Raw genomic sequence first — 20,907 nt, 5'->3', positions numbered from 1 at the left:
TACTTTTGTATTCATTGGACTACCCCAATTTCAAAATAATTGCAGACAAATTAAAGTTTCCAGCTTGCTACAATAAATTCCAAGATGAATTCCAATTATTTTTGATGAATAAATATTTTTGTTCTCAATATCACTTGCACATTTTTAACTTTAGCAGCACAGTAGGCAGCTGGTGGGGCTACTGCCTCACAATGCCAGAGACCTGGCTTCGATCCTGGCCTCAGGCGCTGTATGTGTGGAGTTTGCACGTTCTCGCTGTGATTGCACGGGTTTTCTCCCGGGTGCTTAGGTTTCCTCCCTCATCTCAAAGACATGTGGGTTGGTAGGTTGGTTACACAAAAAAGCTGGAGAAACTCAGCGGGTGCAGCAGCATCTATGGAGCGAAGGAAATAGGCAACGTTTCGGGCCGAAACCCTTCTTCAGACTGGAGGCTGAAGAAGGGTTTCGGCCCGAAACGTTGCCTATTTCCTTCGCTCCATAGATGCTGCTGCACCCGCTGAGTTTCTCCAGCTTTTTTGTGTAACCTTCGATTCTCCAGCATCTGCAGTTCCCTCTTAAACACTGGGTTGGTAGGTTAATTGGCCTCTGTAAGTTATCTCTAGTGGTGGATGGGAAAAATGGAATGACATAGTAGTGTGAAAGGGTGTTTCATGACCGGCATGGACCCAGTGGACTGAAGGGCCTATTTCCATGCTGTATCTCCAAAGTATACTAAACTAAATTAAACTAATGTGAATAAAAGAACACAACAGCTGCTGGCTGCTATTGTTATTTATCTGTAATTTTTTTTAATATGTATATATTTTTACCTTTTCTTATATATTTAAAATTGCTGTTGTGAATCGCACCGTGGGATTGACTTTTAAATTTCGTTGTACCATGTGCAATGACAATAAAGAGATTCATTCATTCATTCAACAATGAATGAACACATTAAATATATGAATAACATCATATTTGGTAATGGTAGGTTCTATTTGACATTCCATTTCTAAGCATGTACAGACCTCATTCTATATCAACTTCAGAACATTTCAGCAAGACCCATACCAATGTGTCCTATGAAATTAATTTTTTATCCTTCAAAAAGTTAAAAGAAAATATGTTTATTGGAACAAACTTTCTTTTTGGTTACAGTGTGTTTTCACTTATAATTATCCTGTTTTTGCTGCGCCTTGGGAATTTGAGTTTACAGACATTACTACTGCTTCTGTTTTACTATGAATCCTTCATCCTGAAAGGTATGTTGACTAAACTTAATATTTAATATTAAATGGATGTATTCAATTTAACATGTTTGTAGTAATAGCTCAAATGCTCATATATTTAATTTTTTAGGATAATGTAAATTCTGTAACTAATTAATGGAAAGAATTGGAGATAATATATATAAGCATCTGGATAAACAGAGTCTGATTAGGAACAGTCAACACGGATTTGTGCCTGGAAGGTCATGTTTGACTAATCTTCTTGAATTATTTGAAGAGGTTACTCGGGAAATTGATGAGGGTAAAGCAGTGGATGTTGTCTATATGGACTTCAGTAAGGCCTTTGACAAGGTTCCTCATGGAAGGTTGGTTAAGAAGGTTCAATTGTTGGGTATTAATGGTGGAGTAGCAAGATGGATTCAACAGTGGCTGAATGGGAGATGCCAGAGAGTAATGGTGGATGGCTGTTTGTCAGGTTGGTGGCTGGTGACTAGTGGGGTGCCACAGGGACTGTGTTGGGTCCACTGTTGTTTGTCATGTACATCAATGATCTGGATGATGGTGTGGTAAATTGGATTAGTAAGTATGCAGATGATACTAAGATAGGTGGTGTTGTGGATAATGAAGTAGATTTTCAAAGTCTACAGAGATATTTAGGCCATTTGGAAGAGTGGGTTGAAAGATGGCAGATGTAGTTTAATGCTGATAAGTGTGAGGTGCTACATCTTGGCAGGACAAATCAAAATAGGATGTAAATGGTAGTGAATTGAGGAATTCAGTTGAACAGAGTGATCTAGGAACAACTGTGCACAGTTCCCTAAATGTGGAATCTCATGTAGATAGGGTGGTAAAGGAAGTTTTTGGTGTGCTGGCCTTTATAAATCAGAGCATTGAGTATTGGTCTCTAAACTCCCCTCCAGTTTTGACCCGTTCCAGTTTGCTTATCGCCCGAACCGCTCCACAGAGGATGCTATCTCCTCTGCAGTCCACCTGAGCCTACAACACCTGGAGGAGAAGAACACCCACGTGCGGATGCTGTTTGTTGACTTCAGCTCAGCATTCAATACGATAATCCCCCAGCATCTGGTGAGCAAACTGGCACCCCTAGGATTCAATACCACACTATGCAACTGGATCCTGGATTTCCTTTCTGAAAGACCCCAGTCTGTGCGGGTGGGGAAGAACACCTCCTCGGTCATCACACTGAGCACTGGCTCCCCTCAGGGCTGTGTCCTGAGTCCGCTGCTCTTCACATTGATGACACATGACTGTGTCGCCAGGTCCACTACTAACCATATCATCAAATACGCGGATGACACAATAGTAGTGGGCCTCATCCGCAACAATGACGACCAGGCATACAGAGAGGAGGTGGAGCAGCTGGTGAGCTGGTGCAGCAGGAACAACCTTCTCCTAAATGTGGACAAAACCAAGGAGATTGTCGTCGACTTCAGAAAGAAAAATCAGCCCAGTCACACTCCGCTGTGCATCAACAACTTAGCAGTGGAGCAGGTGAAAAGCATCAAGTTCCTGGGAGTGCATATAACGGATACCTTTACTTGGACTACAAACATCACATCTCTTGTAAAACGGGCACAGCAGCGGTTGTACTTCCTCCGCAGGTTGAGAAGTTTACACCTCCACCCTCCCATCCTCACCACATTCTACAGAAGCACAATTGAATCAGTCATGACCAGCTGCATCTCTATGTGGTGCGGCAGCTGTACAGCTGCGGTCTGGAAGTGCCTTCAGAGAGTGGTGAGGACAGCGGAAAAAATCATTGGGACTTCTCTTCCTTCCATCATGGACATTGGTTACAAACGCTGTCTGACAAGAGCTAAGGGCATTACTAGAGCCCCCACACACCCACAATATGGACTGTTTACACTGCTGAACTCTGGGAGGAGGTACCGCAGCATGAAGAGCGGGACAACCAGCTTCTGCAACAGCTTTATCCCCCAGGCCATAAGACTATTGAACTCACAATCAAACCGATGCTGGAACTTTCTTATACATTGCCACTTTTAAAAACTTTCCTATATATATATATTACAGAACTATGCACATGAAGCACTTTTTATGGGCACACTAAGCACTTTTACTGATCGCCTGATATAAATGTTATATTCTGCTGCTACTTTGAAGAGTCAATGCAACGAAATTTTGTTCAATGTGCACTGTGTCTATGTGTATACCTGAATGACAATTAAAGTTATATTATTATTATTATTATTATTATTATTATTATTATTATTATTATTATTATTATTATGGAAGTTAGGATGTAATGTTAAATTGTACAAGGCATTGGTGAGGCCAATTTTGGAGTATGGTGTGCAATTTTGGTCGCCTAATTATAGGAAGGATGTCAACAAAATAGAGAGTACAGAGGAGATTTACTAGAATGTTGCCTGGGTTTCAGCAACAAAGTTACAGAGAAAGGTTGAACAAGTTAGGTCTTTATTCTTTGGAGCGCAGAAGGTTTAGGGGGGACTTGATAGAGGTCTTTAAAATGATGAGAGGGATAGAGAGTTGACGTGGATAAGCTTTTCCCATTGAGAGTAGGGAAGATTCAAACAAGAGGACATGATTTGAGAATTAAGGGACAGAAGTTTAGGGGTAACATGAGGGGGAACTTCTTTACTCAGAGAGTGGTAGCTGTGCGGAATGAGCTTCCAGTGGAAGTGGTGGAGGCAGGTTCGATTTTATCATTTAAAAATAAATTGGATAGGCATATGGACGGCAAAGGAATGGAGGGTTATGGCCTGAGTGCAGGTAGATGGGACTAGAGGAGAATAAGTGTTCGGCACAGACTAGAAGGGCCGAGTTGGCCTGTTTCCGTGCTGTAATTGTTATATGGTTATATGATTATATGGTTATAATTCTTTAAATCAACCTTTTTCAACAATAAAATATGGGGTCAGGTATCATGAATAGTTCAAATAGATTTATAATTAGTTTGAAATTAGTGAAATATTTCACAGTAATTTTATTTCTGTAGGTCTTTGTCAGAACAGATTTTAAAGCACCTGACAGACACAAATAAGTAGCCATTTGGATCAAACAACACTTTAAATAATATTTTTTCGGTCAATTTTGCACAGTACCATTTGAGTGATAAAATAAAATAATTACAGAGATAAGTTTTAATCTCCGAAAGAACATCATAGCGTGCATTTCATATTGAGTTGGTGTTTAACAAGTTTCTGCTCCTGAAGTAAAGCTGAGAATACCAATCAGTTGTTTTCCTGTGAAGGCCATATAATGTCTCTCTGCATTAATGTGTTTGGAGAGTAAATCTGACAAAGTAAGTAACTTTTTGGCCCATCTATGTTATTGCCATACTCTTGGACAGTAATTCCACATTTAATTTAAAGTACATTAGTAACGATAAAATGCATGATTTTGGTGCTGCTGTCCAAATGGATGATCTGCCAATCAACCACCAATCAACCAATCAGTTGTATCCACCAATCACTCGCCAGGCATTGTCCTGCCCCCACCTCTCTTCCAGTTTTCACAACCACTCCACCCCAACAACACAAACAACCTGAAGATGGGTCCCGAACCGAATCATAAACTCCATATTCTCCAGAGATGCTGCCTGACCTGCTGAGTTATAGAGTCATACAGTGTGGAAGCAGGCCCTTCGGCCCAACGCCCACATCGACCACCATGCCCCATCTAAACAAGTCCCACCTGTCTGTGCTTGGTCTATATCCTTCTTAATCTATCCTATCTGCAAAAATGTTGCCTCTCAGGATCCTATTAAATATTCGGGGTGGAAAATTGCAACCTTCAGGTGGTCCGCCCTGTTTCGACTAATGCAATCAACTAGACGTGCACAAATAAAAGATCAAATAGAACAAGTTGTCCAACAACTTTAGGCTGTGCATGCCACATGAAAGAAGAAGAATTAAATCTTCACCCCACACCTTAAACCTATGTCCTCTGATTCTTGATTCCCTTATTCGGGGTAAAAGACTCTGTGCATTTACCCTATCTATTCCTCTCATGATCTTATTCACATTTCTAAGATCAACCCTCATCCTCCTGCACTCCAAGGAATAAATGCCCCGACCCGCTTCAATATTAAGTATATAGAGCATTAAGTGTACACCGGTCACTGAAAGTTGGCGTGCAGGTACAGCAGGCAGTGAAGAAAGCTAGTGGAATGTTGGCCTTCGTAACAAGAGGATTTCAGTATATGAGTAAAGAGGTTCTTCTACAGTTGTATGGGCTCTGGTGAGACCACATCTGGAGTATTGTGTACAGTTTTGGTCTCCTAACTTGAGGAAGGACATCCTTGTGATTGAGGCAGTGCAGCGTAGGTTCTCGAGATTGATCCCTGGGATGGCGGGACTGTCATATGAGGAAAGATTGAAAAGACTAGGTTTGTATTCACTGGAGTTTAGAAGGATGAGGGGGAATCTTTTAGAAACATATAAGATTATAAAAGGACTGGACAAGCTAGATGCAGGAAAAATGTTCCCAATGTTGGGCGAGTCTAGAGCCAGGGGCCACAGTCTTAGAATAAAGGGGAAGTCATTTAAGATTGGGGTGATTCCCAGAGAGTTGTGAATTTATGGAATTCCCTGCCACAGAGGGCACTGGAGGCCAAGTCACTGAATGGATTTAAGAGAGAGTTAGATAGAGCTCTTGGGGCTAGTGGAGTCAAGGGATATGGGGAGAAGGCAGGCACGGGTTATTGTTAGGGGACAGTCAGCCATGATCACAATGAATGGCGGTGCTGGCTCGAAGTACCAGTAACTTCGTCTGCCCCGACTCATGGGGCTTGAATCGGCCCATTCGCAGGGCCTTTCATCGCCCGGCCACGGGATCTTCCATCGCCTGGCGGGGGGCTTCAACATCGTGAACCTCGATCGCCTCGATGCAGCAGACCGCGGGAGAAGAAGCAAGGAAGGGATAAGACTTTTTGTCTTCCATCACAATGAGGAGTTGCCTGGAGGAGATTCACTGTGATGGATGTTTGTGTTACATTGTGTTTAATTGTGTGTTTTGTTGCTTTCTTCCAATACCTTGTCCACATGTAATGATGACTCGTAAATCTCATCCAGGACACCTGCAATTTCCTCTCTAGCTTCCCACAGTGTCCTCGGAAATTTCTGATCAGGACCGGGAGATTTGTCCACCTTCATAGGACCTTTAGCACCTCCTCGACTGTAATATTGACTGCCCTCAAGACTTCCATTGTCTGCCCCAAAGTCCCTGGTCCTCATATCTTTCTCCCAGGTAAAAACAGAGGAGAAATATTCATTGAGGATCCTGCCCATCTCCTGTGGCTCCACACAGCATTGATTCTTGAGGGGTTATATTCTCTCTCTGGTTACCCTTTTTTCCCTTCATGTACTTATCTTTAATATTATCTGTCAGAGTTATCTCCTGACCCCTTTTTGCTCTCTGTATTTCCATTTTTAACATGCTCCTCAGTTCCCGAAACTTCTTCAGGGATGTACTTGATCCCAGCTGCCTATACTTGCCTCATTCTGGACTTTTCTTTTCCTGCAAATCAACTGCTCCAATCAACTTGAAGATAGAAAAGAAAAGCTGGAGTAACTCAGCAGAACAGGCAGCATCACTGGAGAGAAGGAATGGTTGACGTTTCGGGCTGAGACCTTTCATCAGACTCATTCTCGTTACCCAATCCTTCTCTCCATAGATGCTGCCTGTCCTGCAGAGTTACTCCAGCTTTTTGCGTCTATCTTCTGTTTAAATCTGCATCTGCAGTTCCTTCTTACACCAATCAACGTGTAGTTGGCCTTGCCTCAATTTAGGATTTTAAATCATGGCTCTGTCCTGTCTCTATCCATAACGATCTTACACCAAATAGAACAGTCGTTGCTGGTCCCAAAATGCTCATTCGCGAACACTTCATCCACTTGCCCATCACAATTTCTTAAGACTAAATCAAGCATTGCCCTCTCCCATTTCGGGACCTGTACATATTGACTGAGAATATTTTCCTGAACACATTTGACAAATTCTGCTCCATCTAAACCTTTTGCACTATGACAGTCTCAGTCAATATTGGGAAAGTTAAAATCCCTTTCTATGACAACCTTATTAATCCTGCAGCTGCCTACAATCTCCTGGCATATTTATTCTTCTAATTCCCGTTGATTATTCGGGGGCCTGTAGTACACTCCCAACAGGATGTTCATCTTTTTCTTATTTCTCCTCTCCACCCATAAAGCCTTACTGGATGAACCCATCAGTAATGGTATCTCTCACCACTGCCTATGACATTATGACTGTGAAGCACTGTAACAGTGCTGGAAATGCTCAGCAGATCAGGCAGAGAAAGAGGGAGAGAAAGGGAGGGGGAGGTTGCAGGCTAGCTAGATGGCAGAAGACAAAGACTGTCAATAAAGAGGGCTTTTTCTGGTTGGCTGTCAGTGACTAGCAGAGTTTAGTTTACTTACGAGATACAGTGTGGAAACAGGCCCTTCAGCCCACCGAGTCTGCACTGACCAGCAATTCTTGCACATTAACACGATCTACACGCACTAGGGACAATTTACACATACACCAAGCCAATTAACTTGCAAACCTGGACGTCTTTGGAGTGTGGGAGGAAACCAAAGATCTCGGAGAAAACCCATGCGGTCACAGGGAGAACGTACAAAATCCGTACAGACAGCACCCATAGTCGGAATCGAACCCAGGTCTCCATTGCTGCAAGTGTTGTCAGGCAGCAAATCTACCGCTGCGCCACCGTGCCACTGGGGTCGGTGATGGGGCTGTTACTCTTCACGTTGTATATTAATGATTTGGACGAGGGGATTGAAGGCTCTGTGGCCAAGTTTTTAGATGATACGAAAATAGGTGGAAGGGCAGGTAGAGAAAGCAGGGACTCTGCAGAAGGACGGACACGTTAGGATAGTGGACAGTGAAGTGGCAGATGGAATATAATGTAGCAAAGTGTGAAGTCATGCATTTTGGTTGTAGGAATAGATAGAGGCGTAGACTATTTTCTAAATGGGGAGAGAATCCAGAAATCAGAGGTGCAAAGGGACTTGGGAGTGCTGGTGCAGGATTCCCAAAAAGGTTAATCTGCAAGTCGAATCGGTAGTAAAGTAAGCAAACAGCACATTTAATTTATTTTCATAAATACTCATTTATTTCAAGAGGGCTTGTATGCAAAAACAGGGATGTAATGCTGAGGCTCTGAGGCTGCATTTGAAATATTATGAGCAATTTTGGGCACCATATGCGAGGAAGGATGTGCTGACACTGGAGGGTCCAGAAGAGGTTTCCAAGAATGATCCCAGGAATGAATAGGTTAACCTATGAGTGTTTGCCGGCACTGGGCCTGTATTCGCTGGAGTTTAGAAGAATGAGGGGGAGACCTCATTGAAACATACAGAATAGTGAATGGCTTGGATAGAGTGGATGTGGAGAGGATGTTTCCTCTAGTAGGAGAGTCTAGGACTAGAGGTTATTCCCTCCGAATTAAAGGATGTTATTTTGGGAAGGAGATAAGGAGAAATCTCTTTAGTCAGAGGGTGGTGAATCTGTGGAATTCTTTGCCACGAAAGGCTGTTGAGACCAAGTTAGTGGATATTTTTAAGGTAGAGATAGATACATTTCTGATTAGTACAGGTTTCAGAGGTTATGGAAAGAAGGCAGGAGAATGGGGTTAGGTGAGGATAGATCAGCCATGATTGAATGGCGGAGTAGAGTTGATAGGCCGAATGGCCTAATTCTACTATCATCTATGACATTATGGGAGAGAGAAGGGCGGAAAGAGGGGGGCGATAGAGAAGGGGGGAAGAGAGATGGGGTGGGGGGTGAGGGGTGAGGTGGGGGGTGAGGGGTGAGAGAGAGAGAGAGAGAGAGAGAAATTTGAAAATACTTTCTCCTTATTATGTTTTTGCCTCATGTTAAATAAAGTTTGTTTATCTCTTAGCAAACCTCAGGTAAGCTTGCGATAACATGGAATCTATGTGATATAAGCAGAAATAAAGTTACGTTGCAACATTTTTCATCGACAAAAGTCCATTGGAATTGTTATTCTTTCACAGATGCACAGTATGAACCAGGGTACAAACAATGACTACAGAAAATGATGACATGTTCTTGTATTGAACTGATTATGATGACATGTTCTTGTATTGAACTGATTATTGATAAAAAGATAACATGTTTTTTTGCATTGACCTCTTTTATTGCAGTTCTTATTCCGGAGATATTCTTCTGTTGCTTCTGTCAATTTGCTGTGGAAAAATTCATTTGAAAGGTTTCTTTAATCTATTTGTTTTTTTTTTCTACAAATGATATGGCTAAAGAAGGACTTTGAAACATGAATGTCAAACAAGTGGTTAAAGTGTGTCTTGGGAGAAGGATTTAATGTAAGAATATCACAAAGCTGCTTTTATTTGCAGACAGCCCCAACAGGTCATACAGCACATCAAAGTTGATGCCAAGGATGATAAACAAGATCAGAAAACTGTTTGATCTTGCATGTCATTGACTGCCTGTAAATGTGCTATTTATTGCAGAAGCTTTGTTAAAAGAAATCCAACACCCTTTAAGCAACTGTCAAAGTTTTGACGATCTTTTATTCAAATTCTTTGTACTATGTGGAAAGTTAGCAGGTGTTTTAGATTATTGAAACGCTCAAGGAAATGTGACTGTGGCTAATCTTTATATTTTTCCATTCAATTCTTGACTGGCCTCTTGTGAAGTTTCAAAAATGCAAACATTGCAATATTCTTTTTCTAAACACCAGATACTTCTCCGTATACTTGTGTATTATGATGTATCAACAAGGAATTGCAAAGCAAAATTCTACCAGCCAAAGCCATCAATTCCCTTGCCCAGAGTTTCTTGCCGAGAGTAGGCGAACTAAGGATCAGAGGACGTAGGTCATAAGCTCATAAGGTTATAAGTAATCTCCCCTCCCCAATCCCCCAAAGGGGTGGTAGAGAGAAAGGAATGGTGGGGGGGGGGGGGGGGGGGGGGGCGGGGGGGGATTAGAGAGGGGGGGAAAGAAAGGAAGGTGGGAGCTCTATAAGGGGGGGCAGCAGAGAGGGGGGGGGGGGGGCAGAGAGGGAGTAAGTAAGTAATATTTATTTATATAGGACTTTTAAACAAAATCACTTTGAACCAAAGTGCTTTACAGAGATTGATTAAACTAATTGAATAGATTAAATGTCAACAAATCCATATAAAATAAAAAAGAAAAAAGACACAGAACAGTACACTATAGAAATCAATAAGAAACGTCCCCCCCACAGCAGAATCCAAAGTTCTCAGCAGAGTGCTAACCCAAGACTTGAAGGGGATGGAGGAGTACTCAAACCCCAATCCTCAGGACCGATACACATAAAACCTATTTGCATCTATTCTAACCAACCATGGTTTTATTTTATGCCAGACACATGGTGTGATCCCGTTTGCATTTCCCTTCTGGCGACTTCACCCTAACCTATCTAAGACAACTGTCACTGCCTTTCACCTCACCAATGCAAAGCTCCGAGTGTCCTTTTATGGTAAGCCGGTGAAGAATGAAGAATTCCCCAAGTACTTCGGAGTCACCCCGGATCGCACCCTCACCTATCGTGAACTCCTGAAGAGGGTGGCAGATAAACTGAAAGAAAGGATCAACATCACCAGGAAACTTGCAGGCAACAGCTGGGGATCCAATGCACACACCCTGCGTACCGCAAGCTTAGCCCATGTCTACTCAACAGCCGGGTTTTGCTCAACAGCTTGGGCTAATAGCTGCCACACCAAACCAGTTGACACTGTCCTTAACTCTACAATGTGGGTCACCACAGGGACGCTTAAAGGGCCTGTCCCACTTGCCGATTTTTTCGGCGATTGCTGGCATCATTGACTGACGTATCAGGTCACCGAAAAATTTGCGGCGTGATGCGGTGGTGATGCGGCGTGGCGCTGCGTGATGACGTATTGACGCGCGCTGTTTTTCAAGTGCCGCAACATTTTTTTTGTCGCCGCTGTATTTTGAAATGTTCAAATCCTTTTGGCAATCCTGATATGATGCCGGCAGTTGCCGAAAAAATTGCCAAGTGGGACAAGTCCTTAAGTCAACAGCTTTGCAGTGGCTCCCTGTCCTCTCTCATATCCCCTCCTAACATACGCAGAATGGAGAGGATGATGAAAGATTGGCACACCATCGAGGCTAACCCTGACCTTCCCATCCATGCTGACTTGAACAATCTGCCCAACATGTGCCTGAAGTCCCACAAACCCTTCTGGTCTTCAGTTTAATCCCTGGGAGACTTTGACTCCAAGACTGAGTGGCGCAGAGCCTGGAAAGATGCCAACACCAACAACGGAGAGGCCATCACTGACCCCACAGTGAAACCACCGGATGTGACCTCCATCGCAAACAATGACTAACCCTGAACAGAATCCGCACCCTCCATGCAAGAACAGCCCATCACCTGCATTAGTGGAGGATGACAGACAGCCCTGCTTGAGATTGCGGACTAGACCAGACCATCCCACACACCGTGAATGACTGCCCACTAAGGCTTTTCCCTGGTGGCATCAAAGCCATCCACCCAGTAACTGATGCTGTCCTGGCCTGGATGTCTACCCTTGGCCTACAATAAGCTGTGCACGCCATATGCAAGAAGAAGATTTGGCTCCATTTCAAAAACAATTGGTTCAGAAACAAAACTCCTTGAATACACAAGAGGAGCCATTAAGCACTACTCGAAAGTGATCAAAAGGCAAAGATCTGGTATTTTGTTAGTTTATTTTGGAATTTCATGCCTTAAAGCTTCCATATTTTAAATCACTTGATTTTGAATGTGTTGATTTTACTTCTCAAATTTTGAAATTAGCTATTTTAATTGCCTAATCTTTCCAAATTTTAAGGTTATGGAAAAGATGCCTTGGTCACCGTTCATCTTTCTGGATTTTCCAGACAGTGAAATGTCATCAGCCTCAACTAACTTTATTCTCTGGAGTCTAATGGTGGGGTCTGAAACATTGCCCATCTGGCCGTTTCTCTTGAAAATGCCTTAACAGTGAGTGACAACACAAGAGGCATTGCCAGCCGACTTTTCCCTTTACTCACATTGTCCACAAAAGCTAGCAGGTGCTACTGGCTTGGAATATCTGGCCATTTTCCTGTCTCATAACCTTCCTGAACAAAGACCAAATGTAACGTTTCTCCTTTTATACCAACTAATGTTAAGGGTGCTCCTGGACCAAACACTATTGTCACATATCACCTTTATTATAGGAATACTTAATCTCCAAACCATTTGAAGAAATAGCCCAGGTTTGGGACTGGTCAAAAGAGGCAAGCACTTATAAAGAATGGTTCACACCCTGACTCTGTATGGTGGATTAAAATATCAGTTACAGTTGGAAATGGAATACAAATCTCAGTAAATCCTGCTGTACGGTGAAATCTTCCAGTCTTTGTGTGTGATAATAGATATATTTTCAAAAAAAACCCTTCAGATCATTGTGATGCCACTTTTGTTGTCTGTTGATCCAGAAAATTAGGTCAACGCATTATGTTTACATGTCTTCGCTTCCTGTCTCTAAATGTACAAGCACCAAGCCTGTGCCAATTGATTTGGACTCATAATTTAAACAGGCTTTAGCCTAAAAATCAGATTTTTTTTAATTTTGAAAATATATTTAATTTTTATATCAAACATATACACTTGAAATACAATACTGTTTGATTGGCCAGTGTGCAGCAATCCAAACTTTTTACATGGCAGGTGGAAGATGAACATCCCAAGACCAACATGAAGAGTCCACCAGTAGAAACAAGAAACTGCAGTTGCTGGTTTATAAAAAAAACACACAAACTGCTGGAGTAACTCAGCGAATCAGGCAGCATCCCTGGAGAACATGTATAGATGATATTTTGGGTTGGGTCCCTTCTTCGGATCAATGTGTCCATCATTTTGATAAAGATGAAATGATCAGCAAACAATGATCAAGACAGAGAATAAACTGTGTAAGCAAACGGGGACCTAAGGCCCATTTTAGGGCTGCTTGTGCTATATTTGTGTGGTCTGATGCAGCTTATGTTGCCGACTCTCAGGAAAACCACCATTACTAGCACCCTAAAAAATAGCCTGTAGGGATTTAACAAATTATAATGTAATGCATATTTTTCACTCTTGCGTCCTGTGCACTGTCTCCCTCCCGTCTGTGTCCCAAGGGCAGCACAGTGGCATAGCTGGTAGAGCTGCAGCCTCACAGCGCCAGACACCTGGGTTCAATTCTGACCATGGTGCTGACTGTGTGGAGTTTGCACATTCTCAATGTGACTGCATGGGTTTCCTTATGTGTGCTCCGGTTTCCTCCCACATCCCAAAGATATGCGGGTTTGTAGGTTAATTGCGTTCTGTAAATTGCCCCAAGTGTTTGGGGAGTGGATGCAAAATCATGATACATAAAACTAGTATGATGGTTGCCCTTGACTTGATGGGCCAAATGGCATGTTTTCATGCTGTATTTTTCGATCAATCAGTCTGCCTCTACCACCAAGTTTACCAGCAAGAACACTATACTTTAGTGCTAATAAGTTTTCAATGTTTCAAGGACTGTTTATTGTCACACGTACCAATTAATGTACAGTGAAATTCAAATTACCAAACAGCCATACTAAAAATAAAAGCACCAGGACACACAACTACAAGTTGACATAAACATCCACCACAGTGGATTCCCCATGTTTCTCACTGTAATGGAAGGCAATAAAGTCCAATCTTCTTCCTCTTTGTTGGGGCAGTCGGTCGAAGCTCCCGTGTTGGGGCGATCGAAGCTCCCGCGTTGGGGCGGTTGAAGCTCCCCAAGTCGGAGTTCCCTAAGTCGCTCTCTAACCAGAGATTGCGAGCACCAAAGTCGATCCCCGACAGGGATCGCAAACCCCATGATGTGAAGTCCGCAGGCCCCCGTGGTGGAGCTCTCGAAGTCGGTACCCAGCAAAGGCCGCCAACTCCTAGATGCTCGGCCACAGTGCGGACAGAGATACGATATGGGGAAAAAACGCATCTCCGTCAAGTTAAGAGATTAGAAAAAGTTTCCCCCAACTCCACCCCCCCCCCCCCCCCCCCCCCCCAAAAATAAATTGCTGGAGTAACTCAGCGGATAAGGCAGCATCGCTGGAGAACATGTATCGATGACACTAAAAACATATGTTTAACTCATACAAACAAACAACAAAGAAGGAAGGGACAGACAGACTGTTGGCCAGGCAACCATTGCTGGCGCCACCCGGTGATGTCTATGATGAACTTCAAGGTCACAGAGTTTCCCCAACAGGTCATTTCCCAACAAGAAGCATCTCAGTATGGGCTGTAGGAAGCAAAAGAACTGTTAAAGTGTGCTTCAGACTGGTAACGTGTTGGTTTGTTTCACGGTTCAATGGTTTCTTCATTTTCACCTATACTAGGGTACAGTGAAGTACTTATTTTGCATACTGCAAGACTATCACCATACATAAGCACAATCCCCCGGTTAGTGCAGATGAGATATTTCCTCTTGCTTCCATACTCATCAGGTCAATGATTTCTTAAATGCAAAATGATTCTCCAATAAAATTAATTTAAATTGATGTTTTTAGTGTCAAATCTGTTCATACCAACAGGTTGATTAAAATTTCATACATCTTGATGTATTGATTAATGAAAAGTGTTTAACCATTCCCGTGTTTACCTTTCTGTACTGGACCTCCTCCATTGCCAGAATGAGGCCATGCACAAACTAGAGGAACAGCACCTCATATTCCGCTTGGGAGTAATATATTATCTTGCTGGGAATAAAATAATTTAAATATGCCACATTTTATTGGGTTTGCTGGTTTGTGTTGCCATTATGAGCGACTCCGTAGTCAACCATGACTAAACTATTCCCTCTAAAATAGCTTATATCTCAGTTTATCAATTGGTCATTTCATTTTTTTTATCGTAGGCAAACGATTGACACTCAGTTGTTGTTCAGAAGATTTAGGCAGTTATGCAACCACAATCGATATATTTGTGGCATTTTCTCTTAAAAGTTTCATTTTAAATTATGTGAGGGAGATGCAGCTGCTGCACATTCAAGTTTTCATGAAAGATAATCTCTTCTCAAAATAGAATTATATTTTTCAGACCTTTATTACAGTTGGAATTTAATTGGAAACATTCCTGAATTGCTTCCCAGTTTTGAAACGAAATGGGTGCTTTCTTTTTCTCTTGCTTTTCAGCATCAACAACAAAATTCCAGATTCACATATTTTTTAACTACTGCTCAAAACCGAACCAGGTGTTTGCTTTGAGGCAATATCCTTGACTATATGTTTTTTAATATGACACAGTAAAAGAGATTTCTTATCATGCTTATTCCCTTTGCTATGTTGCAACACATTAATAGAGTGTCAGAAAGTTTCAATTTCAATTTATTTTGTATTTATCCTAGGTGCAGCTGTGCTAAGTATTATTTTGCAGCATTTTCTCGGAGGATTGATAACAACATTGACATTTAGTATCATGATGCTGTGCACTCAGAAAGCTGACAAAAGAATACAGGTAAAATATGTGCATTTTTGTGTCAATCATTATTTCACAAGCTCGAATAATAATTCCATGTCAATTTGGTTTTGCAACATCTGAGTTTCCCTTTATCATGCCACATACTCCGTGAAACATACTATGTAGATTAATTTTTTTGGCACCATTTTTTTTCTGCCATAAATGTACAAGGCAATTTGTCCAGGTCTAAGATCAGGTTATTAAATGTACTCAAACTGACCAACTTAGCAAAGGCTTAAATCCTTGAATGTGAATTTCAAGTAATTTAAAAATTAACTAACTAACAATTTTGGATAGAGAAAGCTTCAAAAGTGCTTTAATATTGGAGTTTTAGCCATTTTATTTTAGCAATTTTAGCCCATGTTAGATTGTAGAAGTGCCCATCCTGTATATCAGTGTTAAATGCAATCACTTCCTCCACCACCATTATTTATCTTTAATCCTTTCTTTGTTTATTGCCATTTTTACTTTTTGAATTTCACCATATTTTGAAATTTTAGGGATGTGTTTCTGTGCCATATGTACTTTCTGTGTTTACTCATACAATTAATGATATTACAGAACATTAAGACATAAATGCTTTCTAAGGCATTTGTGAATCTATTAGTGTAGCAAACAAAGTTTTGTTATATAAGCAAATCAGCTTTTTAATGGGGAGAAAGTGATCCTTGATAAAGCTCAGATGAATCAATTGCTTTAATATATTGATTGATAATAGGACTCAATGATTGTCTATGATAATGCGCTTTTACATTATTTCCTGTGACTATGAGAACTATTCTCTTTCAATAATATTTACTGGTAATAGAGCTCAATGATTGTCTGTGAAGATGTAGTTTTAGCATATTTCTAGTGACTGGGTGAACTATTCTTTCATTTAAATGTCAAGGCTCAAGGTACAAATCTATGATGAGCAAGTATGACTCGTTTGTATGCGAACCTACATTACTTAGAGATTACCTCTTGTTAAAAAAACAAAGCTGCTGGAAGAACACAGCAGGTCAGGCAGTGTCTGTGGAGAGAAATGGTCAGTTGACGCTTCGGACCGAGACTATTTATCTAGACTGGATAGAAGGTATTGACCCAAAACGTTAAATGTTTTTCTCCCTCCAAGGTGGCTGCCTGACCTGCTGAATTCCTCCAGCAGTTCTCCTTCTTTTTGCTACAGATTCTTGGTTCTTGGTTTCTTGGTCCTCCAAAATATTCCAAATGGAATTTATTCCAAATGGAATTCCAGCAAAGCAGCCTATTGTGTCGCCACATTTAAAGTTTGCATCCCTATTTTCAAATCCCACAATGCTTACACCCTTTCATGACTTTGCAACTAAACACAGTTCTCCACTTCTCCAGGACCTCAGAAATAAAAAAAATAGAAATGCTGGAAATATCCAGCAGGTCAGGCAGCATCTATGGAAAGAGAAACAGGTTAACATTTCAGGTTCTAGAGCCTTCAATAGACCTCTAGGACCACCTCTTAGCTTCATTTCCCGCCTCCTAAACATTCTCCAATCTCTTAATCTGTGGAAGGGTTCCAAGCCAAAACATCACCTTTTCCTTTTCTTCAGAGATGCTTCCTGACCATCCTTTTGTGCCTGTCTTCGGCACTAAGCAGCATCTGCAGTGGCTTCCTACCCAGTTTGTTTGCTCCACTGCAAAAGCTCCTCAGGATATTCCTAGAAGTTCTCCTCTTCTCTCCGAAGGGAGATTGAAACATCCTCGCTCACTGCTCCCCTTCTGTGATTTCTACTGCTCTCTGGCTGTATTTTAACCCAGACACGCTACCACAGTTATGTGTTGAGCAGTCTGAGGAAGCGTTTGGACCAGAAACCTCACCCATTCCTTTTCTCCAAAGATGCTGCCTAACCCGCTTAATTACTGCAGAATTTTGTGTCTATCTCCAATCCCTTTGCCCTATTGTTAGCACCATTTCATTTGTTTTCCAGCGATTAACCTTGTGGAGTTGTCTCTCCAGACCTCTACAATTCTTGTTCATTCTTTCAAAAAAGTTGTCTTAAATTAGGCTGCTCTTCGATGCTGTATTGATTTTATTACTGACCATCTCATACTCAAACCCAATATTAATTTCACATAGTTAAAGAGTCATACAACATGGAAACAGGCTCTTTGACCCAACTTCTCCTTACTGACCATGATGCCCAATCTACACGTCCCATCTGTCCGCATTTGGCCTATATCCCTCTAAACCTTTCTTATCCATTTACCTGCCACAATGTGTTTTAAATGGTGTTATTGTGCCTGGTTGAACTACCTCTTCTGGCAACTTGTTCCTTTCACCAACCACCCTATGTGTGAAAATGTTAGTCCTTCGGTTCATATTGTTTTTCACCTTTCAAATCTGATTACATCTACATCTATGTGGCTTTATTTAGAAAGGATAAAAGTGAGAACCAGGAAACCATAGGATAAATCACTTGACTTCACTTTTGTTGCTATAACAAATCTTAAGCACATTGTAAGCAAAGGATTCCAAATCTGTCTTCTGGAACAAAAAGGTCTAATCTCAACAGTTTAGTTGACTTTTGTTGGAAAATTAGTTAACAAAATACGATGTTAAGTAAACCTAGTCAAGAATAACTAGGTAAGTTAAAGCTGATGAATAGATTTTGAATTACAGCCATAACCTGTGGTAATTGAGTAAACAACTGTTGAATACTTTATGTGGGAGACATCTATATACAGAGCCATTCAGGATTAGATGTTTGTATCAATTATTTGGAATTGAATTCTGAGGATTATAGAAAGGAAAGCAACATCATTAACTGAAAGGTTGGGTTAATTTTCTTCTGGATCAGATAATCACAGATGGGTACTTTCGTAAATTAGGGTACCAACATGCGACATGGGTGGCCAAATTTGAAAGTTATTAAATTATAACGAAATACCAAAGCATTAAAAATGGGCATATCTGTGATCCTTTTGAGTTAATTTGTGATCAATATCAACCAACATTTGACCAAAATTTAGTACTTTCAAAATCTGAAATAAAACGAGGATAAAATTTATGTATGGGTTTTGTAAAAAATATACAAAAATGAGAACAAATTTAGAAGTCTTTCATCGATTTCCATGTTAATTTACTAGAAATTTGCCCAGAACCAAATGCATCTGTGTAGACAGGAACATACTTTCAATGATACATGGCATTATCTAGAACATGATCACTTTCGATTCCCTTCGCTACAGCGCACACAGTTTACAACAACATAGCAACAAGTAATGAAAGTTTAACGGAATTTAAATATTTCTATGGTAAACTGGAAGCAACATTTACGGGAAAAGAACGAAAAAGAGCAAACATATTTTTACTAACCAATGATTCCAAGCAAAAGAAAGTGAACACAGCATTCTTCAGAGCTCAGAGTGCCCACACTGTGACCACATGGATAGTCTCTTATAGATCAGTCTGAAGAAGGGTTTCGGCCCAAAACGTTGCCTATTTCCTTCGCTCCATAGATGCTGCCTCACGCGCTGAGTTTCTCCAGCACGTTTGTCTACCTAGTCTCTTATACTGATTCCTAAGCTCCCTTGCAAAATGTTGCCACGTAACCCACCACAAGGCCCGTAGTTCCGGTCAGGGTCATTACAATCACGTTGTTTGAATCTTTTTAAAAATCACGACGAGTGCAAAAAAAAACCCTTATAGTATTGACGAGGTCAGAAAATAGACAACAGAATTAGAGATCGATAAAATAGGTGAGCAAACTAGATTTTTATTTCATGATTTTAAGTTCGTCATTATTAAGTATTTCAATGGAAAGCTTAAATGCAAAATATAAACAATGAAAAAGAAACAATAAATATAAAAACGGTTACACTGCTTTTAAATCACACATTTCACACGTGACCAAATGGACACTGCTACTCATGTTTTGCTGCAAAACCTTTAGACATCAGAAAACTGTCAAATCAGGTGATAAATGATGAAAATCATAAACATAGAATTTGGCTTATATAGAGTTATTTAATTGCAAAATTAATGTGATCTTTCTGGTATAAAATAGCCGAAGGATTTGGTGAAATCCTGCTTGAAAAATGTCACAAAAAAAAGCACAAAAACACAGAGACATACTTCATCTCATTATTTTGGCTATACACCATGATCTATACTACTTAAAATACAGGCTATGAAACAGGATTATTACATAAAAAAAGGAAAATAACCTGGAAGTTTGTAGACCTTCAGTTTCAATACTGAGTGCTGTAATTACGGAAACACCCATATACAATAGTGACATCAACGAGGTGGATGGGCACATAGATATGAAGGAAATGGAGTGATATTGGATCATGTGCAGACAGATGAAGTTAATTTATCTAGGCATCATGTTCAGCACGGATGTTGTGGGCCAAAGGACCTGTTCCTGTGCTGTACTTTTCTATGTTCTATGTTCGTAGGAACATTTCAGCATTGGTGAGAAGATAAAGACTTTCATCAGAAAAACAGAGGGCATTTCAAGTGGCATGCAACTTTGCTACGAGTCAAACACACTGAAATTACAGACCAGACTGCTGAATTACTCTGATTAAAATGTAACCCATTGAACTGATGTATTTCATCTTCAGGAAATAATCATATAAAGTTAGCTTCGATTTTATTCCAATTCAAATATTTTCCATGCACATAATGAAATGCTTGCAATAAAAAGGTACCCTCATAATCACTGAAAGTTCTAATATCACCTGTCCAGTGATGTTGAGGGGAAAAGTGGAATGGTGTGAGGTATACATGGCAAAATATTAGAATGGATGGCTGCATGCCTTTTGTAATATGTGGGTATGGATGGAATGTTATTTCCTTATCAATATAACAACAAAAATGCTGTAAACTCAGCAGGTAGGGCACCATCTTTGTAGGAAGAAATATCTTTGTAGTTCACATTTCAGCTTGATGATATTTCATCATCATATGTTGTTGACGAATCGTTTCATGGCAGCAGTTCATCCACTCTCTTTACTTGTGTGGGTGAATCACTCAGCAAAAATCTCTTTGTGGAAGATATCATGATCTTGGTCGCTGATGCCCAGGACAAAGCTCTCCACATAGAAATCCCTTCACATAATGGGAACCAGAACAAGTTAAATGCTGAATGACTGACAGCTTGCTCAGCCAAGCTACATCTTTGAAAAGTGCAACAACT

The 20,907-nt window shown here is 40.8% G+C and overlaps 1 protein-coding gene across 4 annotated transcripts in view; it reads left to right on the top strand.

Annotated features, from left to right (window-relative positions):
• Nucleotides 1–20,907, top strand: part of mfsd3 (major facilitator superfamily domain containing 3) — a 108,795-nt gene that overhangs the window by 66,153 nt on the left and 21,735 nt on the right. For 3 of the 4 annotated variants that reach the window (XM_055633080.1, XM_055633078.1, XM_055633079.1), the window contains 2 exons: nt 1,138–1,241; nt 15,636–15,745. In XM_055633080.1, the coding sequence (XP_055489055.1) occupies nt 1,138–1,241; nt 15,636–15,745 (214 nt within the window). Of the gene's footprint in view, nt 1–1,137; nt 1,242–2,128; nt 2,776–15,635; nt 15,746–20,907 lie in introns of those variants that run through there. The other variant, XM_055633081.1, reaches the window with a different exon arrangement.

The sequence above is a fragment of the Leucoraja erinacea genome, chromosome 3, assembly GCF_028641065.1.
Source record: "Leucoraja erinacea ecotype New England chromosome 3, Leri_hhj_1, whole genome shotgun sequence".
In the NCBI taxonomy this organism is placed as follows: Eukaryota; Metazoa; Chordata; class Chondrichthyes; order Rajiformes; family Rajidae; genus Leucoraja; species Leucoraja erinaceus.
This window is presented reverse-complemented; position numbering and strand designations above follow the sequence as displayed.